Source organism: Diadema antillarum, unplaced genomic scaffold (assembly GCF_040938485.1).
Source record: "Diadema antillarum isolate AM-2024a unplaced genomic scaffold, OU_Dant_1.0 seq00000798_RagTag, whole genome shotgun sequence".
Taxonomy (NCBI): domain Eukaryota; kingdom Metazoa; phylum Echinodermata; class Echinoidea; order Diadematoida; family Diadematidae; genus Diadema; species Diadema antillarum.
The window spans coordinates 2,021,559-2,041,346 of record NW_027271682.1 but is presented as its reverse complement, the minus strand read 5'-3'; the positions used below and the strand labels follow the sequence as shown (position 1 = coordinate 2,041,346).

General features: G+C 40.9%; 1 protein-coding gene across 1 annotated transcript; it reads right to left on the bottom strand.

Moving 5' to 3' along the window:
- Positions 1–327: 327 nt before the first annotated feature.
- LOC139739416 (uncharacterized) lies at positions 328–19,517 on the bottom strand. The gene is made up of 4 exons (XM_071650031.1): positions 19,152–19,517; positions 4,960–5,083; positions 1,715–1,785; positions 328–821 (listed from the first exon to the last, which is right to left on the bottom strand). Exons 1-4 carry the CDS (start codon positions 19,507–19,509, stop codon positions 328–330), a joined length of 1,047 nt encoding a protein of 348 aa, XP_071506132.1. The 5' UTR covers positions 19,510–19,517.
- Positions 19,518–19,788: the final 271 nt, after the last annotated feature.

Genomic DNA, 19,788 nt, shown 5'->3' with positions numbered 1-19,788 from the left:
AAATTTGCTCTCACACTTACGAAAGGCGTTACCAAAATATATACAGTGGTGGATCCAGGAATTCCGTTAAAAAAAAAAAGGGGGGGGGGGACTAAACAAATATTTCTGGTGCTATTTTCGAGTTTAATCAGCTGACAAGCTCCCCCCCCCTAAAAAAAAAACCACCCCCAAAAACAAAACAAGACAGAAAACAAACAAATAAAGATGAATAGAAAGATAACCTAATAAATTGTGTTCTCCGGATCCTTCACTGTATATATATATATACACGTGTATATATAAATGCCTATACATTTTTTTTTTTTCGGGTGCAGATTGACGTCACGTCTACATTATCAAACAAATCCTTTTTTTCGGCTCCCCCTTGTTGGCTTCCATGATTCGCCGAATCTCTTCCTGCTTATCTCGCTCGACCTTCTCTATGGCTTCTTGGTAGCGTCGTTCTCTCTCTTCTTCTATCTTCCTCTCTCTTTCCTGCCTCTCACGTTCAGCCTCTCTCTTCCTTTCTTCTTCCCTCTCCTTCTCCTCCTGCAAACGCTTCTCCTCTGCTAAACGCATCTCTCGAATCTTCTCTTTTCTTTCTTCGTCCTTCTTCTGGTAATGTTTAAAGATGAGAGTCTCATCCGCGTCGGTCATGCATCTTTCGAGCAATGACAGGAGATTCAGCTGATATTCTGCTTCTAGTTCTGGTTTATCATGGGTAACATTGGCCACCTCGAAGACGTCGCTCACTCCAGATATCCGGAGGACCATTTTCAATTTTTCGACGTGAGACTTTTCGCAGACGTCGACGTGGGTGACCACGGCTACTGGATAGCGACCTGTAATCAACAAAGATCAATGGACAAAGTCACATGCATGCGATGGAAGTTTTTGGAAGGTATAGCTAGAAGTCGTGAGCCATAAACAGACAGGTTGACTAATAGGGCGTAATCATTTCCTCAATGTTTGATATCAAGCATGACATGCACGTTTGGTAACGTGGGGGAAATATCACTATAAGTTTGCCCTCGTCCTATTTCAACGAAACTGCACATACATGTCCTATCTTAAAAACGAAGAAGAGTTTAGTATAGGGTCTAATATCCTGCGCAAAGACTGGTTGCCGATCTCTTGCAACAAAAAATCGATAGGAACCATCAACAACCAATCGGCCACCAAAGTCCCCCCCCCCCCCCATCTTCAGAATTTTGATCGGCGACAATAATTTCCGATCACTTATCGACCGGTTGTCGAAAACTACAAAAACATTTGCCCATCGGCTATCAAGAGCCATGCAAATGTTTTGCGATCAGCAAAAATCTTATGATAGGCCCTTATCTGCGACTGCTCGCAGCAGGTTTGGCAAAGGGTCAGCAAGACCGATAGCGATTGGTCACCGATTGGTCCCTGGTGTACTTACTGCGCTCGGCAACCGAAGATTACCAGAGGAAAGAGCTATGGAACCCCGCGAACTATCGGTATTACTGCGCAGTTGTCATTGAAGAAATAAGTCCGCAAAGCTCATGCCATTCATACCTAGAAAACTTCATATCACGACAAAATGTTAGGATAGGGGGAAAAAGAGAAGCTATAGCCATGATAGCAGAGAAGCAGATTGTAAGAAGGGGGCATAGACAACTTTTGGTGAGATCAGATCTCAGTGAGGGTGTTGTTTCGGAACTACACTATGAATCTTACGGTAGAGGTGAAAAGGGTTAGTTCAACATTTTACCTTGATGATGGTGGAGAAAGTCAACGATGTCCATTAGAGCTGTCGTATTCATGACGATGTCATGGACCGCACTAGGACAAAGAAAAAAAAACACAGTGCAATTCAAATCAGTCCGTGTTAATTTCACATTAAAGCAAAGCAGTAAAGCACGTCGCGGACATCCTTATAACGTATGCCCCCCCCCCAAAAAAAAAAAACCCAAAAAACAAAAACCATTACAAGGGGACCCTGCGCAACAATAACTTTTAAAAGGTGAATCAATCCAAACACAATTTCAAGGTCTGAAACTATAATTCATTACTAACAGAAAAACCCATCAGATTTGCTTCAGTGGTCAAAGAGAAATGAAGATCTTTGTAGAGCATATCCTTCCCTCCAAGTTCTGTCCATTGTGTTCACACATTTATATGCAGTTTCAACAGCATCCAAGTGCTAAACTTGCAAGATAAAGACCCACGACATGCTTTACGAAGATGCACATTTCTCTGTGACCACTTAACCAAATTTAATAGGGTTTTCTGCAAAATATAGGTAAGATATTATGTTTTCAGACCCTGAAGTAGCATATATAATAGACAGTTTAATCATATTGAAAGTTATCAATGCGGAAATCCGGGTGTAATTTTTTTGATTTTTTTTTTTGGTGGGGGGGGGGGGGGGGCATACTATAGACCCACTGGCGTAGCCGGGGGGGGGGGGGGGGGGGGGAGAGGGGTGGCGATGGGGGCGGTCGCCCCCCCCCCCCCCGAAGCTTTGGACCGAGGATTTGGGAGGCGGAAAAAAATTGCGTGTATACTGTATGTATGTACATGAAGCGGGTTTCCCTTTCAACCTTTCATCAAGCAAGACCATATATATTTTTTTTAATATTTCACTCAAAGTGTGCACCAGATCGTTAAATTTCAATTAAAGAAATGCAACATCTCTCGTGCTTGGGAGGGGGTATCCCCTCCCAAACCCTCCCCCTCTGCGCCCCTTTCTCTAGCCTTAGTACAATTTTTTAGCTTTACAAAAAAACAAAAATCTAAATAATTCTGAGTGCACAAGGCTTATCACTTGCGTTTCGAAAACTCAAAGTTCCCTCATGTATAAAGGGGGATATCCCCTTTTAATCAACCCTTTCCTCCCTCAGTTCCCCGGATCAGTTCTTTTTTTAAATAATTTCCGAAATATTTCATCAAATATGCGTATACGAGATATCTAAATTTCAACTTTAAAAAGGCAAAAGCTCCATCGTACGGGAAGGGTGGTGATAACACTCGCCCACGCCTTCTCCCTGCTCGCCCGCCTCCTCCCTCCTCCCCCCCCCCCCCATACATACAAGTAGACTGTGGCTACACTTTGAACATACACAGTTTTCAAAATATGCCATAAAATGTGTGCGCCAAAACGTTTAACTCCAATCATGAAAATACAGAATCTCATTCCACAGACTTGCGAAACTTCTCTGTTAGACAAATTTCCAGATATTATAACAAAAGTGTGCGCCATGATTGTTAAGCTCCCTTGAACATAGAAGAGGTATCTTGTCACCCTTCCATTGCTTGATACCCACTATAAACTTAGTACACTTTGGGGAATGGCAATATCCGAATTTTCCACAAAAAGTATGCTCCAGATCGCTTATTTCAATTCTAAAAACGCAAAAGCTTCGAGCGAGCGGGAGGGGGAATCCCCCTCCCACACCCTCCCCCGAAGCTCTACCTCACGAGACTTTATACAATCCGTCATACATACCGATGATGCACATATGGAATAAGAGCTATATTCCGCGATTTTAACACTTCCCCGAAAAAGCCCTATTTATTTCCATTATTGTTTGGCACTGAAAAAAAATTCTAAGTTACACCAAAATTTGCACCAGATCGCTGAATTTCAGGTCTGAAAATACAAAGTCACCTTCGTGTGGGAGGAGAAATGCACACCCTCGTGTACGTGCCTTTTCAGTTTGATTGCTTAGCAGACAGCGTACATGATATTCATTGTGAGAATTGATACAAGAAGTTTATTTAAATGATACTATTTTATAAGGGCAAATTGTTCAATGATAATCTACATCAAAATATATTGCTACCTTAAACAAGTGGGATTGTTTCAAGTCGATAAACACGAAAAGACATTCATCAAATTGCACCATTTGCAATATCAAAATGCAAAAAGTTCTCACCTCCCACACCCTCCCCTCCCCCTCGCTCTCTCCGCTTGCTCAGGCTCGGTTGCGTTCGTGATATTCAGTTTAAGAATTAATACAAGAAGTTTATTTTAATGATTGATACCATTTTATAAGCAACTGTTCAATGATAATCTACATCAATAAATATACTGCTACCTCAAACAGGTGGGACTGTTTCAAGTCGATATATCAGGCAAAAACATGCATCAAATTGCACCATTTAAGACAAAAAAAAAATGCAAAAAGTTCTCACCGTGGGAGGGGGGACACGCCCCTCCCACAACCTCCCCCCTCGCTCGCTCCGCTCACTCGGGTTCGGTCGCTTTCATGATATTCAGTGTAAGAATTAATACAAGAAGTTTATTTAAATGATACCATTTTCTAGGCAATTGTCAATAATGATTTAAATCATTACACTGCTACCTTAAACAAGTGGGACTGTTTCAAGTCGATATAACAGGCAAAGCATGCATCAAATTGCACCATTTGCAACATCTAAATGCAAAAAGTTCTCACCGTGGGAGGGGGGACACCCCCTCCTACACCCCCCCCCCCCCTCGCTCGCTCTGCTCGCTCGGGTTTGCATGGTCGCGTTCATGATTTCAGTGTGAGAATTAACACACGAAGTTTATTTAAATGATACCATTTTAAACCAAAATTGTTCAAAAATAATCTACATCAAAATGTGCAGCTCCCTTGAACAAGTGTGGGACTGTTTCAAGGCGATAAAACACGCAAAAACAGGCATCAAATTGCACCATTTACAACACCAAAATTCAAAAAGTTCTCACCGTGGGAGGGGGACACTCCCTCCCACACCCTCCTCCCCCCTCGCTCGCTTTGCTCCCTCGCAGACTAACCGCCGCCCCCCCCCCCCCGACCAAATCCTGGCTACGCCGTTGTATAGACCCTTACTTCAGTTCGCATGTAATCGTGTAACCGTACAGTCTACGACGATAATCGCCGCGTTACAATATCATGATTTTATCATAATGTCATGATGTTTTATGTGCACGAATTGTTATCATAGTTTAAAGACTGTTTTCATTTTTTTTTTCTGTTTGTCACATACCTGAAGACAAATACTGCGCAGCTGATCTTGTGACCTACGCAAGCGTCTTCCGCAGTAGGGTCCATTATATCTTCAGGCGAGTAAATGTCCCAGTTTACTTTAGCGCTGTATCCTTTCTTTCCATCTGAAAAACAAAAGCCGTAAGCTAGATAATTCAGAGTATAAGACCATCCAGCAGATATGAATGTAATCAATCGAAGTGCTGCGTAATTGTTCTGACTTATGGAATTGCAGTTGATTGCATGCTTGCTTTCATATTTATTTGTATTTCATTAGCTGGATTCATGGTAAAATTTCTTGTTCTCACCACAGTCCATGGATATTATTTTGTTTGGTAGACCACATTATTTTTGTTAGTTTGTAAAAGGGGATGGCTAGTAACTGATCAGCGGGAATCAGTGGGAATGCTGGGGGATGATTGTTCCAATCCTTGTGAGATTCATTTAAGAGTACATTATATATCTATTGTTGTGTGAAAATTATTTGCTTCAGAATGGTCTCATATTCAAGTAATGTGCAGTTTAATGTTTCCAGGTTAGCATGCGTGTACAGTGACGGGGCGATCGTTAACGATCGCCCTAGTCCCATGGCATGGCAATCAAAATGTCTTTTAGAGATCATCACGGATTATCATTTGACTCGGCTTGTAAGCTCTCCTACGAGGATTACCAAAAATACTGGAACTATTTTGGATTTGATCATGACGAAAAATGAAGATAAAGCTAATGATTGTGGAGTAATTAATACTCATATAAGTATGAGTGACCACTATATGGTTTATTTCTACCTGGGATAAAAAAATGAGTTCGCAATGCGAATCATTGTCACAATTATAAAGTTGTGCGTAATTATGAATATTTTGATGTGAATACCTACATCAATGACGTCAATCAGATCACATCGAAAAGATTGAAAGTTGCAAAGATGAAAATAGCGCGCATTGTTTCTTTGTATAGAAACTAGTCGAGGTGATTAAGAAGCACACCCCTCTCAAGATGACTCTATGGATGACATTACATCATTACATCAGATCTTATTCACAAGAGAAATTCAAAGAAGAAACTTGCAGTAAAAACAAAGTTAATAGACACTGATTGGCAGGAATACAAACGGCTGAGAAATCAAGTTAAAGATCCGCCAAGCAAAGGCTGATTACAGTCATAACGAAAAATGTAAAACTCTGCAAAAATAACAATCAACAAATTTGGAAGTCTTTTAAAACTCTCATGCCAAGCAAAGCAAGACAAAGACGGAGTAATTTCTATTGAAGGTGAAAATGGTCTAACCCACGACGGACAAGAAATTGCCAATGAATTTAATAATTTCTTCGTTGATATTGGAGTATCAATTCAACGGCAGGCATCACAGCATGCCAAAATCACCACGTCAACCGAAGAATATCAGAAGTTTGTTAAATGCAAGTTGGTAACATTTAGTCTAGAACCCGTGTGTGAACAAGATATTCGAGATACACTCAGCAAAAAAACAAAGAAAAGAAAAGTAAACACTTTTTAAAGTTTAGAATCTCATAGAATATTTGGCTGAAAGCTAACATATTATATACTATATAGATTGAAGGTAATTTAATTGGCTATCAACGTGGTAGGTCAACAAAAAGGGAAACTTAACGCACGAGTGAACACCATTGTTTTTCTCTTCCAGGGCACAAAAGTAAAAATTGTAAAACTTAACAAATTGTCATTCATGCGTGTGTGCTCTTCAATAGAACAATAAGAACAAGCAACAAATTTCACTCAAAAAGAAACATGAATTAAGTTGCAAAAACAAACCTTTGCTCTCTATGTTATATTTAAAGCCTAAAAGACCAAGTGAATGAAGGCTAGAAATAATGGAGGAAAATAAAGCATCTTATGTCAGATCTGAATTCAAATGAAATAAGACATGTAAGAGAAGAAGTAATAATTAACACAAATGGTACAAAGTTGAGCTTTTTTTTTCAAACTAGGAAATTGTAAATAATGTTTGGTTCTTGAAATTGTCACATGGATTTTAAATCACTAGTTTAAAAGAAATAAATGAAGAAATTCTGCTCATTTAACCATCTTTATAATATTTACTGATAACCAATTGAAATACCTTTGATATGATGTAATAATAATAATAACAATAATGATTGTATAGACATTTATAACGCGCAACATACCCACTCAATGATGCTCAAGGAGCTCACAATCAATGTTTAAATCCGACAATAATAACATATAAGTTCCAACGGCTGCAACATGTGCCTCCTCACAGAAAAGTAGCCCAAATGTGCAGTTTATCTTTCGCTTGAAGTCACTGACAGTGTCACAATCCTTCACGGAGTCCGGGAGTCTATCCCAAAGGCGGGGAGCTGCTGACATAAATGCTCTGTCTCCCCATGATCTTTTAGTTTTTGGGATGAGAAGACAAGAGGCCTGAAGAGGAGCGCAGTCCAGATCGAGATGGTTCTATATGGAGGCTGAGCAGAGATGAGATGTATTGTGGGGAAGAGAACTTCAGAGCCCCGTATGTGATGAGGAGGACCTTGTATAGGTGAGCCGTTGTTCGTCAAGAAGCCAATGGAGTTGTTGGAGGACTGGTGTGATGTGAGCAGATCTCCGTGAATACATCACCAGACGTGCAGCATTCTGAACACGTTGGAGCTTTTGTACTTGGCACTTGGGGAGGCCATACAGTAGAGCGTTGCAGCAATCTATGCGGGATGTGATGAATGCATGCACCAGCTGCTCAGCAGCCTTAAAGGGAAGATAAACCCCAACAGCAACGTGGATTGAGTGAAAGCAGCAACATTAGTAGAACACATCAGTGAAAGTTTGAAGAAAATCGGACAATTGATGCAAAAGTTATGAATTTTTAAAGTTTTGATGTTGGAACCGCTGGATGAGGAGACTACTAGAGGTTATGACGTATGAGTGGACAAAAATACCAAGAAAATATAAAGAAAATTCTGCAAAAATCAATTTTTCATGAAAATTACAAATTCCATCAACTTGATATTGACATATGTTAAGGGTAGCAATTATTCCCCCTGCTTTCTGAAAGCGGTTGGTCCATTGCTCTTTCATAATTCTAGAAAAGTGAATTTTTGTTGAATTTCCTTTATATTTTCTTTGTATTGTTGTCCACTCATACGTCATATCCTCTAGTAGTCTCCTCATCCAGCGGTTCCAACACCAAAACTTTAAAAATTCATAACTTTTGCATCGATTGTCCGATTTTCCTCAAACTTTCACTGTTGTGTTCTATTAATGTTGCTGCTTTCACTCAATCCACATTGTTCTTTGGGTTTACCTTCCCTTTAAGAGTCAGATACTTGCGGATAGCACGAAGATTTCGGAGGCTGTGAAAGCCAAGTCTCACAGTGTTACACACTTGCAAGTCCATTGTCATATTGGAGTCAAAGATTACTCCAAGATCACGAACCTTGTTCATATGGAAGATTGATACTGTCCCAATTTGAAGACTGGGAGTTCTGAACTTCGCAAGGTGCTGTTTTGATCCAAACATGATAAACTCAGTTTTCCATCATTGAGTTTCAGGTATAGCTCTCTTTCATTCAATTTCTAATGTCCCTGATGCAGGCCTCGACACGAGCAATCCAGCTATTCACTTCTGCTTGCAATGGTGGGCAGGAGAAGTATAATTGTCTGTCGTCTGAGTATACATGTGGTAATGGAGATTGTGCTGCATGATTATGCTGCACAGTGGAAAAAGTGTAAATATTTAAAAGTTGGGGGCCAAGGACCGATCCCTGAGGAACAGAAAAATCAAGATGAGCTGTCTTTGAAGTCGAATCACGAACACACACCATCTGTGATCTGTTTAAGAGGTAGGATAGTAACCACTGGAGAGCCAGTCCACCTATGCCAATGTGTTTGAGTCTTTTGAAGAGCACAGCGTGATCGACAGTGTCAAATGCACTACTCAGATCCAACAAGATAAGCCTAGTCACCTTAATTTCCACTGTCCATAGCGGTGAGAACGTCATTTTGCACTTTTAACAGGGCAGTCTCAATGCTTTTCTCTGTCGGCAGACTGGAAATCATCTTGAAGGTTATTGTCATTCAGATAAGCTTGCAGATGGATAGATGCATTGCGCTCAACAACCTTGGAGAGAAAGCTGAGATTTGCCACGGGACGGTACCTTGCCAAGTCCTGTTTGTCAAGCTATGCTTTTTTAAAGAGAGGTTAAACTAGGGCCTATTGCATTGATGCTGGAAAGTTAGCACTGCATAGAGACTTATTCACAATGTCTGTAATGTACGGCACAAAGTCATCAATATATGGATCAAATTCACATGACGATGACGATGAGCTCATGATGTTTGATATGTACAAATGTGTATATAAACTGTTTCCTGCTACACTTTATGAGAAATTCCCATTTGTCGACGATGTGTCGTCAAGGGTAACCTGTAGCACAGATAAACTCCTTTTAAGACTTCCAAAATGTAGTACAGCCTTTTATCAAAAATCCTTTGTTTATGCAGGCTCAGAAAACTGGAATAAGCTCCCCGAACCTGCTCGCTTTATAAATAGCATAGAATCATTTAAATACTACCTTAAACACACATAAAGGGGTTGCTTATCCCTGTCTCTGACCTATTGTCGAGCACCCACTTTTTGAGTATCTCATCACCTCTCTTCTCCCATCTCTTCTCTAAAGTACACGTGCTTCGGCCACAACATTGAAAGCAAGCAAACATTTTATCCCTGTAAGGAGCAGATGTTGCACAATGGAATGAACGGATTCTAAAATGTGTTGAGGGCAATTAAAAGCATTGCACTGACCACTAAGGGGACCCCTAGCTGTTCATAAGTCACCCTCATTTCCTCGCGTTAGAACAGCAGGATGAGTGGCAGCCGCCATACGCGATTTTGAATCATTTCCTCTCTTCTTTCTTGATGTTTCTACGTGCATTTATTTTGTTTTATCGTATTTCCAGATATTTTTAGATGTGCGTTCACTTCATTTTTATGTTTTACTGTATCACGTGTCCCGTTGTTAATCTGCCATGATTATTTATTTCTAAACAAATTGTTCTCTTATTGTTGGTGTTGTCACTGTTGTTGATGTTGTTGTTCATGTTCCATGGATTTTTAGGAAAACAGAGCCCTGAGGAAGACCGGCAGTTAGTCTATTTTAAATCTGTATGATTGTATAATATTATTTTATTTAAATACTTGATGTGTGTGACTACTTCATATCGTTTTGAAATGTATATGTCTATTCTATGCTGTTTATATATTTTATGCTGATCAGGCTACTCTGGATAAAGAATTGCAATAAATAAAATAAATAAATAAATAAAATGACCTTCTCGACCTCAGTAATAGATGCTGGGGAAAAGTCAGTCAATGCTGGAACAACTGGTGATTGACTGGACTGTCTTGACTGATGTTCCTTGTCAATGTCAGTACGGATCTTGGTAATTTTGTCGAAGAAAAACTGAGAAAATCTATCTGCCAGTATCTGGTCAGAAGAGGTATCCGGAAGAATGGCCTCATTCTTTCGATGCATCAGCGTGTCAACAATAGTGAAGAGACGTCGTTGATTCCCCGAGCACCCTGCAACACACTCTGAGTAGTATTTAGTTTTTGCATTTCGAATTGCAAGAGACACAAACTGACGCTGTTTGGTGTACAACTCACGGTCTGTATCACTCCTGGCCGGTACTTCTCCACATGCGTTCAATGGTTGATTTTCATAAAAATCTTCTATGAAACATATGACCTCGAAAAAGTGTTTACTTTCTTTTTTTTTGCTGAGTGTATATTGATGAATTTATCCGATAAAAAATCATGCGGTAGAGACAACCTACCTTTATCCTTATTAAAACCGGTGGTGGACACCATATTAAAACCCTTGGTTTACATACTCAAGGTTCCAATATAAGAATAAAATAGAAGAAAACGTGTACAGCTTTCCAATTATACGTATTTTGTATATTTGTATTTTCCCGAAGATTTATATCAGTATCTGTGTTACGAAAAAGTGATGGGCCTCGGGCTGGCCCTTTCATGTACAGGTATGCGATCTCCACATGCCTAACTTATGACTCTCTCAAACACGGGACTTCCAATGCAAGTTCTGCCTGCGATATTATAGGCCTAGATATATGAAAGGTGGTATTCGGGGTCAAGTGGCAACTATCATAGAGCTACAAAAACAAATCTGGATTTTTGTTTTTATTTTTTGAGAGTATGTATTATCACAATCTGACGAGTCTAATCAGGGTCTCCACTACTTATACATCAGTATACACTCACCGTAAAGAAATATTGTGAACCACCTTTTTAGTATGCAAATGGGCAGGAAAACTTTTTTTTTTGTTTTACCGAAATTTTATTCGGTAATCAAAACATAGCATACAGTTGAGTAAATGCAGATGATAGCACAGGAAAACAAATCGACTCATGTTTGGATTAATAACACATACACATTTCCTATTCAAACTTATGATGAAAGCGGAATATTATTTCTGAACTTTATTAGAATGTGATCTGGAACTTTAACATGACATTATGCAGGTCCCTATGTATGTGTATCATACACACATACAGAAGTGTACGAGTCAGGAGGCCCTGTCCTCACCCTAAAGTTCTTGACATCCCCCATTCCATGTGGCAGCAGGGTGCCATACTCCAGGATTTCAATAATGCTTCCATCGTACACCTTTATCAAAGGAAACATAATTGCCAGTCCTGTGACAACCATCGGGGCATATCACTTCTGTCCATAGCCGGAAAGATTCTTGCCAGAGTCCTTTTCAACCGCCTTATCTAGCACCTTGAACAGGGACACCTTCCCAAAAGTTAGCGCGGATTCCGCGCGGGCACGGGCAGAGGCACAATGGACATTATCTTTGCAGCAAGACAGCTTCAAGAGAAGTGCCAAGAACAGAACAGGGATCTCTACACCACCGTTGTTGATCTCACAAAGGCATTTGACACAGTCAGTAGAGAGGGTTTGTGGAAGATCTTGGCCAAGTGTGGATGTCCACAGCACTTCATTACTATGATATACGTCTGTTCCATGATGACATGATGGCCCGTGTATAGGATGATGGTGAAACATCAGAGGCCTTCCCAGTGACAAATGCTGTCAAGAAGGGCTGCGTACTAGCGCCAACATTCTTCAGCATCATGTTTCCTGCCATGCACACTGACGCCTTCCATGACTGTGAGGAAGAAATATCTGTCAGATACAGGAAAGATATGAACTCTTCAATCAGCGCCGACTGCAGGAAGTAACAAAGGTGAAAGAGACAGTCATTAGAGACCTTCTTTTTGCCGATGACTGTGCTCTCATTGCCTCTGGTAACAGTGCACAGGCAAGCAAGCGACTACTGACAGACTATATAGTTTTGGTCTTGTGACAACTTCGCGATTGGCCTCACCATCTGCACCAAGAGAACCAAAGTCATGTATCAACACTGCCCTGTCAAGCCGCAACCAAGCATCACAGTAAAATAGTGCAGTGCTCAATATGATGTTGTCAGGTTCACATACCACGGGCAGCACCCTTTTACGTCAGACCAACATTGACGTGGAAGTAAAGTGTAGAATCTCCAAGGCCAGCAGTGCTGTAAGAGTGCTATCTTTATGTGTCGGTAGCGTGGTGTGCACTCTTAACTATGTAGTATATGATGTCAAGCCACAGTCGAACATTAGTCCATGCAGGAGACAAGGTGGTAGTTCCAAGATATACAATTGTTTATTAAATATAATAATCAGGAATTCCAGAATGGTGCATAATATTAACGAGGGAATATTGTCGGTAGTATATATAAAGAATACTGTTCCACTCCTTCTTGGCACATGACCGAACAGAGTCGGGGCCGGAGTAAGATTGATTCCTCAACTCCAGAAGCATAAGATATATAGGGACATGGATAGAAGTTAAGAGATTAGTAGGAGAGGGTCTCTGATGTGAGGATTATAGGTTCATTGAACAGTACTGTGTAAGGGACTGACGGTGGGAATTGTAAACACAGTTAGTCTGAATTTACTTAAACTTGATTGAGGACAAAGGGAAGGATTAACTATTGAGTAGAGATTAACCAAAGTAATAAGAAAGATGGTTGGGTTCTGGATGGAAGTTTCATTGGAGGTTTGATGGTCTTGTTAATAAAAGGATATGAGACTATAAAGCTGGGAAGTGTACATAGGGTTTTGGATTGGACTGGTCGTATATTTAGACAGTATAATTGGGGCAGGAAATGGGGATAAATTCTTTACTTGGTCAATCAAGAGACACTTATAAATTACATGAGGTTTGTTCTGTTTTAAGGTATAAACTCCCTATTTCTCCATCTTACATTCGTCCAATCTTTCAAAAAGAAACGTCCTCGTTTCATAATTATATACTGCAATATTTAAAGAGTTCAAACGACTGACAAATGAAGAAATTCTAATACATTTACGGAGAGAAAAAAAATTATAAGAAAACACTGTTGACATGTAAACATAATAGAAATGATTGCTACACAAAACATAATCAAATTGAGTAGCATATTAATAATTAACAAATGAGTGAAATAATTAAAAAGAAGATTGATGTGTACATAAATCTTGCAGATGAGGTATAAAAAAAAATCACCAAAGAAACCTATTTTCCAGGGGACATATCATTGTCTTGAGAGGTGTAGGAAAAACAGCATGGCCTACACATAGCATAGTAACCAATACATACCGAGGTAACAATATACATTAAATTTAGAATTAACAAAAATTATATTACCGTACGTTAAAAAAATACTTAACATAAATGACAAAACTACAAACTAGAATACACTGATTGCATACATCTAGTCTTGTGCACAGCAAATATGTTGAAAAATGAACAATATAATCATTAAAAAAAAACACTTAAGAAGAGGAACAGACAGAGGAGGAAAGAGAATGAAGCAATTAGATTAAATGACCTAAATTATACAGAGTTGGTGTCTTTGAAATGCACCATGCAGGAAACTTGTAAATAATGATGTTGGTGAACAACATGTAAAAAGATATCTGGCATCAAGAGTAATTCAAATTGTGTAGATAATATTATGTATAAGAAAAAAGTTGGGCAAACTACAACCATACTTAACTAAAAAATTTATGCTAGAAAGTAAAAACACTTATTAATCATGTTAAAAAAAAATCTTTAAGAAATAAAACACAATACACATGCTAACAATGAAAAACCTAAATACCAAATAATGCTACAAATTTACATCAGAAGTTAAACCGACATTATTGTTGAGCAAGAAGCAGAAATCAGGATATAAAACGGTCAAGAAAGGGGCAATTGAACGTGACAGAGAGTGAGAAGGAGAAAAGGGAAAGTATGGACAATGCAGAAAAATGAATGAACAGCCATGTGGGACGGGGAGGAGTGAGCAAAATATCATTGAAGGTACAAAAAGAATGTATAAAATAGAGATGACATTAGAAACTAAGTTTCACTACTAAGAAATAGGAATTCAAGTGCCCACGAATCGGAAAGGATAAGGGAACTTGCCATAAATGCTCAATGAGGCGTAAATATAATGAGAATCTTGAAATTTGAAATTTGGAAGTAAAAGGAAAACAGGCTCATTATATCTTGTCGCAAATATGACATCATAAATTATGAGGGATCATAATCAGTTGGGAGATTAGGAAGCTGACTGCTGTGTGTCTGAAAACTATCGGTATGTACCACAGCGTGTGCATCGTAAAAGAGGTGCGATGAGGCAATGGACATGTGAGAGGGGACCACAGAGTCCAAATTCGTGAAGTGGCTGGGAGAGGGCCGAGGAGAGTGAGAATGGGCCAGAGATGGGGTCAGGGTCTGAAATGTGTGGGTCTGCGAGGAAACAGTACAGTGAGCTTGGAGAGGGGGTTGGTAGTCGGGCAAATCAGGAGGAGAAGAGGTGGAGAAAGGGGTGGAGCTGTCCGAATCAGTCCCAGTGGAAGATGATGTAGGGGCGTCGGAGTCAGAGTCAAGGGGATGAATGTCGCAGTCAATAGTAAGAGGGGAAAGTGGGCTAGAGGTTGGATGAGTGCATTTCAGAGATCGGATTGGAGTTGGGGGAGATGGGGATGAGGGGTGGGAAATCACTACACATGTTTGTGGCAGTGAGGGAGGCGGGAAAACTGAGGTGCGATATAAATTGCAGGCCTCACAGTGAGAGCAGAGGTCCGCAATGTCTTTGCGCATCCCATGCCAGTAGCAGAGCCCTTCGATAAGCTCAATTGTCTTGGCTGTACCGAAGTGGAGAGCTGACATGGAAGTATGCATGACAGACAGGACAGTAGGGATCACAGAATAGGGAATGACAACCTGTTCTATCATTATCCCAGAGGGATGTCTCTTCCGCCGAAACAACAGTCCATCACGAATTACGAAACGCTCAAATTGATGCCGGAACTTGAACAAGCATTCCTCGTAATGAGGGATGGCCGATTTGGGGGGTACATATCCAGAACGGATCCAGGCAGTAACCTGCCGGATGATGAGATTCTGGTGCTGAGCTTGATGAAGGCGTACACCATGTTCTAACAGAACACTAAAAAAGGAGGACAGGTTAGTAGGAGGTGCGGGAGGAGAGGGAGGAGATGAAATTGACGATGAATTGGCACATGTTGATGCCGATGACGGAAGTGAAGCTACTTCAATCGGTATAGCTGGTGATGGAGATGAGGGAGGGGATGGATTATGACCTCTGTCTATTGTTGAAGGGAAAGATGAAGATACAGGTAAATCGTCATGGCCACCTTTGTAATGACCACCAGGAGAAGGAGGTGGGGGTGGAGAAGAAAGCTTTCTCACACCGGGGGTATCATGTGGAGGTGGGGGTGGAGAATGAAGTCTGGTGGAGGTTGGTTGGGGTGACCGAGGAGGGAAGGAATCATCCCGAGAATATGATGTGTCATGAAATGATGGGGTACGAGGGCGATGGGAATGCTCACGATCTCGGGGACATGCATGAGACTGAGAGCCAGTGGTTCCAGATAAAACCCCAGGAGAGAGTGTATTAGGGCCATATCGATAATGACTTGAATCATCATAACGATGATCGTGACCATACCGACTGGTTGAAGAGATGGATTGGTTAGAGTAGTTAGAGTAATGATCAGGGGAAGGAGAACGCGAGTGATAGCGATGATGTCGGGAATAGGAAGAACTGTAGTCATGAGAAGGAGAACGAGGGCGATAGTGTGAACGAGAATGGGAGTAGGATGAATGGCGCTCCGGGGAGGGAGAACGGGAGTGATATGGGGAGCGATAGGAATGATAGGAGGGTGAATGGGGTCGAAAACTGTGAGATCGATCTCGAGAGTAATTATGATCCCGGGAAGAATACATTGTATTGAAAAAAGAAGTATGTGGAAAAGAAGGAATATCAATGTACAGAATCAATATAACCAAATGTCTAGAGTACCAATGAGGGGAAAACAGCCAACTAAAGATAAGAACACCAACTACAAATAAGACGGCAAAAAAAAAATATCTAAATGTTATTTACACAATGGTAACACAAAAATGTCAATAAGGCCACGTTACCTCAAGGAATTCAAGAGAAAAAAAATGTTACAATTATTACGTGTATCTACCAAAAAGTGTGTTGTCTAAATAAATTGATTCAGATTAACATATCATGGTTCAAAAAAATTCCAATATAATTTGAATGCAAACGAGGGGGTAGGAATGATAGTGTTCAGAGTCCAAAGTTGAAAAGGAAGTTAAATCAATCAGTGAACTTAGCTGCGACCATCAAGAACTGGAATTATTATGCAAGGATGTGGAGAATCTGGAGGACACGTGTAGAAGGAATCAGCATGGACGCCGTCTGCTAAAAGATATGGAGGTTATAGCGGAGATCCTGATCAGGTAGATCCGCCAATGAGCTGAAGACAGGCCGTGAGCGAGACAGAAGAAGATGATATAGGGTACAATGACATCAGATAGGATGAAGCATCTCACACCAGCACAGGATTCGATGACAAAGTAGATATAACTGGGCAGGCCACTAGCGATGGACGTTCCAAGAAAAAGAAGGGGACAGAGGTAGTGCAGGCATGAAGAATGTCAGAGGAACTGGTAGAGGAAGCGTGTAGGCAACCACAAAGCGCGTGCAGGCATCCACAAAGCAATATAGAAACTTGTATCCAGTCTAAGGACAGCAGGAACACACTAAGGATTCAGTTGTAGAGTCTTCCATGCAGAAACATACACTTGTAAGTCCGAGCGGTTGCGATGGCCACCAGTTTAAACCGCTGCTACCACTGTAAGAGTGCTATCTTTATGTGTCGGTAGCGTGGTGTGCACTCTTAACTATGTAGTATATGATGTCAAGCCACAGTCGAACATTAGTCCATGCAGGAGACAAGGTGGTAGTTCCAAGATATACAATTGTTTATTAAATATGATAATCAGGAATTCCAGAATGGTGCATAATATTACCGAGGGAATATTGTCGGTAGTATATATAAAGAATACTGTTCCACTCCTTCTTGGCACATGACCGAACAGAGTCGGGGCCGGAGTAAGATTGATTCCTCAACTCCAGAAGCATAAGATATATATGGACATGGATAGAAGTTAAGAGATTAGTAGGAGAGGGTCTCTGATGTGAGGATTATAGGTTCATTGAACAGTACTGTGTAAGGGACTGACGGTGGGAATTGTAAACACAGTTAGTCTGAATTTACTTAAACTTGATTGAGGACAAAGGGAAGGATTAACTATTGCGTAGAGATTAACCAAAGTAATAAGAAAGATGGTTGGGTTCTGAATGGAAGTTTCATTGGAGGTTTGATGGTCTTGTTAATAAAAGGATATGAGACTATAAAACTGGGAAGTGTACATAGGGTTTTGGATTGGACTGGTCGTATATTTAGACAGTATAATTGGGGCAGGAAATGGGGATAAATTCTTTACTTGGTCAATCAAGAGACACTTATAAATTACATGAGGTTTGTTCTGTTTTAAGGTACAAACTCCCTATTTCTCCATCTTACAGTGCCTCCGACAAAAACAAATGTCTGGGAGCAAAGGGGTATCAGCGCCTCAGCATTAAGCTCAAGGTGTACCAGGCATTACTCATCACTACACTTCTCTACGCCTGTGAAAACTGAACCATATACAGCAGACATGCCCGACAGCTGAACCACTTCCACACACCCTGTCTCCTCAGGGTTATGAAGATCATATGGCACGATCACACTTCCAATACAGAGATCGTCACCCATGACAATATGCTCAGCATTCACACCCCTTTAGGCACAGGCAAGATGAGCTGGACATGTCCTGCGCACGGATGACCAATTCAACACAATCCCAAGGACCTTTTGTACGGTGAACTAGCAGAAGGGAAGCGCCAAGTTGGTCGTCCCCCTGAAGGCCACCCTAAAGAGCTCCAAAATTCATGTCGGAACTTGGGAGGACCTTGCCTTACGCCAACCACTATGGCGCAGTCGAATAGCAGTGGTGTCAAGTCAGCCGAACAGCATCGCAAACCACAGCCGAAAATACCTAACCACCCATCGGCCCAAAGTGTGGAATCTGCTGCCGACAGTTCCGCGCTCAGTTTGGACTCATTAACCACCTCCGAATACAGCAGGCCAATCAAATCAAAAATGAGAGAAAAAGTCATGGTCCTCACCGATACCAATGGACGAACATCAACAACAACAACAACAACAACAACAACAACAACACACACACACACACACACACACACACACACATATATATATATATATACGAAAAGAAAAAAGTCTTTAATTCGATCACGGAATATTGAATTGTTTAATACGAGTAATCTGAATGATCTCCTTGAAAGTCTACTGAAAGGAAAACGCATCTGTCTCGTTTCTGTAGCCAAATTATCAGTTGCTTTCAGTAACATCCATCATGTCCATTGAATATCAAAAGGGAGGGAGAGGTTAACGAACAACAAGCAAACACATGCAGTACTAGATCATCGCACCATTATGTTCTTAATATAGGCCCTACATATCAATGATTAACTATGATGATGTCACGCGGAAGTGTTTCACGCATCACACCATAGTACAAAAATTTGAGGTGTTTCTTATGAATATAACAGAGAAAGAAAGAGAGAGAGAGAGAGAGCGAGGGAGAGAATGAGAGGAAGGGAGAAAGGGTTGGCAGTCTCGTAGGTATAGTATTCTTGTTCCTTGCTGCTTACCAAGTTGGTCGGCGATCTCAGCCATTGCTTGTTCGGTATTCGGATTGTCCAGCCCTCGGTTGTCAATAGCGAAGATGGACTTCGTCACGTCAGCGAGCTTACGATACATGGTGTGTCCTCCACCTTTTTCTTGGCCTGCAACCTGGAGCCACTTGCTCCGCCGCAGTCTACCCGTCGCGGCATACTTCAGGGAGTTTATCAGCGACGTCTTGCCACATCCCGTCCGCCCAAATAGCCCGATGAACATCTTCTCAGGAAACGAGATACGGTCTGGGCATGCGACACTGCTGCCTGGTGTGTAATTTTGCACCTCTTCTCGGAGTTCTTGAATTTCTTCTTTCTTAAGGCTGTCTGCCATGTTTTTATCAAAAGTGATGATTGCGGGAAAATGTCAATAGCAAGCGTATGGAGACTATAAAAGTCGATTAGCAGCTATGGGCCTAGAAGCAGTCTCTTCACAACGTTGGCTACAGGTTGGCTCTTGTCTATTCGTACTTCGCCAACTGACATCTGAGCCGTGACCCAGACTTTCCTACCTGCTAGACTTTTATATTGAAGCAGGAAAGCTCCAAGGGACTAATGATATAATTTCCAGTTTTACTCTTATATATCCCAAGAACAGTGATGTAACTTACGG

Coding starts and splice junctions, on each gene's coding strand:
- LOC139739416 (XM_071650031.1), bottom strand. CDS start 19,509: ATGGCAGACAGCCTTAAGAAAGAAGAAATTCAAGAACTCCGAGAAGAG. Junction 5,084..19,151: donor TGAGATCGCCGACCAACTTG/GTAAGCAGCAAG, acceptor TTTGTTTTTCAG/ATGGAAAGAAAGGATACAGC. Junction 1,786..4,959: donor TGCGCAGTATTTGTCTTCAG/GTATGTGACAAA, acceptor TCTTTGTCCTAG/TGCGGTCCATGACATCGTCA.